The 3,174-nt window shown below is 55.9% G+C and overlaps 1 protein-coding gene across 1 annotated transcript; it reads right to left on the reverse strand.

Moving 5' to 3' along the window:
- Positions 1-862: 862 nt before the first annotated feature.
- Positions 863-2,955, reverse strand: LOC119334448 (protein ALTERED XYLOGLUCAN 4-like). Its single transcript, XM_037607012.1, has 2 exons — positions 2,556-2,955; positions 863-2,222 (listed from the first exon to the last, which is right to left on the reverse strand). The coding sequence occupies exons 1-2, from the start codon at positions 2,842-2,844 to the stop codon at positions 1,150-1,152; spliced, it is 1,362 nt and encodes a 453-aa protein (XP_037462909.1). The 5' UTR covers positions 2,845-2,955; the 3' UTR covers positions 863-1,149.
- Positions 2,956-3,174: the final 219 nt, after the last annotated feature.

The raw sequence follows: 3,174 nt of genomic DNA on the forward strand, positions 1-3,174 counted from the left end.
TAGTTTTCGGCACAAATTCGTAAAGTGATAGTTTGTGGGCACGGATCCATGAATTGTGTTAGTTTTTGGTTAAATACTCCCTAATTCCCTACTTAGATTTCTTTGCAAAATTTAACCAAATTTATATTAAAGAAATACTAACGTCTACGATACCAAATATATATAGGGGATTATGAAACTATATTTCATAATGAATCTAACAATGTCGATTTGACATTGTAAATGTTGATATTTTTTTTTCTATAAGTGTCATGAAAGTAGAGATAACTTTGGACAAATTTATATATACGCAGACTAATTAATGCAAAGTGTATGACATGAGCTGACTGCAGGCCGAACACGAGCCGGACTTCCGGACGAGATGCATCAAAGTGTCGGACAGCCAAACACGGACGCCACTAAGCAAAAGTCAAAAGCGGTCAGATAAATAAGCACAAACCTTGCGGAGGAGGTTTGGCACAACTCCCCCGGAAGCCGGCAGGCCACATGACGAATAAAGCACACGAATATGTTGGCAATTTGTGCAGATCAAGAGCAAGATCAGATGCCTCGCCGCAGTCCGTCCACACGTATCTGCGACTAGAGAGCGCCACCGACGTACGACGACAGCAGTAGAGGACCCCTCTTGTAGTTGTAGTGACAAACGTATCGCATCTAGATTTACTCACCGAAGAACACGTCAGAGTAGAACTTCAGCTCCCAAATAGGAGTATTTCCAGTTCTGCTGGTTGCTTTGAACTTTCAGAAACATCCAGTTCTGCTAGTTGCTTGGAACTTTCAGAAACATCAGTCCCCGAAATTGTTCCTCTTGCAGTACAAGGATTTCCCCAAAATGAAACGAGGGAAGATGATTGGACATTGGTTCAGCGGCTAATAATATAGTACTCCTAGATGAAAAAAGAGAGTCCAGGCAAGCAAAACACAACCCTGATAACTAGTAGCAATCTGTTTCTGAAACTTACAACCTATCATAGCAAAGGACACCACTCCAAAGTCTCCAAATCTTCTCTCCAGAGACTGGAACCAATGATGCTCTCATTACGACCTATCTCGTACCCTAATCGTCTGACCGACGAGCAAAAGAATCATTAACTGAACTCGGCGCACGATCAGACATGTCTCCGACTCACTATCATGGCGGACTGGCGGTCACCCCGTGACGGTCTGCAGCAGGATCTCGTTGAACGTGTCGATGGGGCCGGGCATGCACCAGTGCACGCAGTCGTTCTGCACCCGCGCGTCCGGCCCGCCGGCGAACGGGTCGCTGCGCATGTACGGCCCCGGGTGGCCGTCCGGCCGCAGGTTGGCCAGCCTCGTCACGTCCAGCGCCGCGAACCGCAGGGGCCCGGCGCCGGCGTGGGCGGCCACCGCCTCCAGGACGGTCCTCCTCATCTCCTTCTCCGTGTAGCCCAGCCCCTTCTCGTCCTCCCTGTACGGGTGCCTCCTGGGGCACGCGCCGGCCTTGTCCCAGTCCCCCTCGAAGTGCGCCGGCGAGAACGTGGTGACCGCGACCAGCTTGCTGTCCGCGCCGTGCCGCCGGGCGACCTCGGCGAGCGTGCGGCGCACGGCCTCCTTGAACGCGCCGAAGAAGGCCGTCTCGGTGCGGTTGAGGTCCGCGCAGTCGTGGCAGCCCACGACCCTGCCGCCGTCGTGGTAGACGCCGGGGATGAGGAACCAGTGCCCGACGGACAGCACGGCGGCGTCGATCCCGCCCAGCCGCGACATCCACCGCTCGTCGAACGAGTCGAGGAACACGTTGTTGTGCCGCACGCCGGCGTGCTCCGCCTTCTCGGCGACCCGCACCAGGAGCGGCGACCAGAAGATGGAGACGGTGGCGTTGTGCTCCCGGAAGACCCAGCGCCGGAACCTGTTCTCCTGGCCGTCCCGGTACACGAGGTCCGGGCGGGAGCGGGAGGCGAGGAGGCAGAGCAGCGACTCGCCCTGGTTGCGCGCCATGGAGTCGCCCACGAAGGCCAGGTGCCTGTTGCGGAGCCAGCGGAGGAACGCCTCCGGGGAGAAGGCGGGGAGGTCGCACCGCCGTGGCCGCCACCGCCAGTGGAGGTACCCGGTGTCCGGGCGGCCGTGCGCCATGCAGTTCTGCCCGTCCTTGATGGTGCCGCAGCTCGTGCCGTCGTACAGCGGCGGGCGCGCGTCCGGCACCCACTCGCCGTCGGAGTAGTCGCACGGCGGCGACGCGGATCCTGACGCCGACACGTCTCCGCCTGCTCGGGCCAACACGACAAGGAAACATTTAGTACTGGAGTACTATCCACTACGCCAAACAATCTCCCAGGAACCCAAAATGCCGCACAAGCGGGTGAAATCACACGCCATTTCTTGCACATTTCAACCGTAAAACCACCATGGCCGCTATTTATTGAGCTTATCAAGAGCGCCTTTTATAAATACTTCTAGAACTCCAGAAAACGGCAAGAAAAAGGGGGGAAATTTATCATCGAAGCAAAACGGAATCCGCTGGAGGGAAAGCTCAATTGACGAGCTAAATCGGCCAGAGGACCACTAGGAGAAATCAAATGGAAAACCTAACACCGTACCTTGAGTTTCCCCCAATGCTTCGCCCCCTCGGCCGGGAGCGGGAGGGGGCGGGGGCAGCTGCTCCTCAAGCGCATTGACGGGCGCGTGCCTGTGCTGGGACGGCGCCGCCTCGCGCGCCTGCGGCTGCGCCAGGAGCGGCGGCTTGGGCGCGGCCAGCGGGTTGAAGAGCAGGTAGTGGAGGAGCGCGAGGGGGAGGAGGGCGTAGAGGACGTAGGAGAGGAATTGCTTCCTGGGGAGCGACAAGTGGGTGGTCTGGAGGTGGTGGCTCTGCGGGAAATTGGTGCCCATGGCTGCGCGGGGGAAGCTATGTTCGTGCACGGGGGGAGGCAGCCATGGCGGACGGGGCGGGGCACGAGTCAAGAGGAAAGGGGATCGAGGGAGATGGGAATCCTTCCTTCCTTTCCTTGGGAACACAAATGTTTTTTCTACTGGACAGAAAAGAATGTTTTTCTACGAGGTAATATCACCCTAAGTCATAGAACTTGTGTTCAATGTTCAGTTTGATGCTACAATTTTAAAAATATGGATTTATGGTCATCTAACTTGATATCGCGTGTAAATATGGTCACAAAATACGCGTGCGGACGTATCAGGGCGTATGGCTCCACCTGTTAGTGA

This window comes from Triticum dicoccoides, chromosome 7A (assembly GCF_002162155.2).
Source record: "Triticum dicoccoides isolate Atlit2015 ecotype Zavitan chromosome 7A, WEW_v2.0, whole genome shotgun sequence".
NCBI lineage: Eukaryota > Viridiplantae > Streptophyta > Magnoliopsida > Poales > Poaceae > Triticum > Triticum dicoccoides.